General features: G+C 31.6%; 1 protein-coding gene across 1 annotated transcript in view; it reads right to left on the bottom strand.

The window, feature by feature from the left end:
• thsd4 (thrombospondin type 1 domain containing 4) overlaps positions 1 to 611 on the bottom strand; it is a 42,374-nt gene that overhangs the window by 5,091 nt on the left and 36,672 nt on the right. Inside the window, exon 13 of the mRNA XM_016477134.1 lies at positions 368 to 572. Within this exon, the coding sequence (XP_016332620.1) occupies positions 368 to 572 (205 nt within the window). The remainder of the gene's footprint in view (positions 1 to 367; positions 573 to 611) is intronic.

The raw sequence follows: 611 nt of genomic DNA, 5'->3' as shown, positions 1-611 counted from the left end.
ACTGGTATATTTATATAAAATAATAATAATAATAATTACTATTATTATTACTATTATTATTATTATAAAACACAGATCAATAGTATTATAGTGATTTTTAATTAATTAAATTTATAATTTGATTAGATATTATTATTATTATTATAAAAATACAGATCAATAGTATTATTGTGATTTTTCATTAATTAATTTTAATTAATTAATTTAAATAATAATAATAATATTTTAAATAACAACAGTACAATTACAATACTAATATTTATGGTTATTTTTTCTTTGCTTTCAAACATAATAATAATAATTATTATTATTATTATGATAAAATACAAATCAATAGTATTATACAAAATGATTAGCCGTCACTCACGGGGCTCCAGTCGGAGCGGATCTGCCACTCGCTGCAGATCTTCAGCTGGCAGGAGCTGCTGGTCTCGGGTCGCTCCATGTGCCGGCAGCGGCTGCTGTGAACGCTCAGCGTGCGGTTACTGTACGCCTGACGACACAGGACCTGACGATACTGTACTCCCAAACCACACGACTTACTGCACTCGGACCACTCGCCGATGTCCCAGCTGAACACACACACACACACACACACAGAAAGAAAGAGA

Source organism: Sinocyclocheilus anshuiensis, unplaced genomic scaffold (assembly GCF_001515605.1).
Source record: "Sinocyclocheilus anshuiensis isolate Anshui unplaced genomic scaffold, SAMN03320099.WGS_v1.1 scaffold1182, whole genome shotgun sequence".
Lineage (NCBI taxonomy): Eukaryota > Metazoa > Chordata > Actinopteri > Cypriniformes > Cyprinidae > Sinocyclocheilus > Sinocyclocheilus anshuiensis.
The sequence above is the reverse complement of the archived record's forward strand: the minus strand, read 5'-3'. Positions and strand labels throughout refer to the sequence as shown.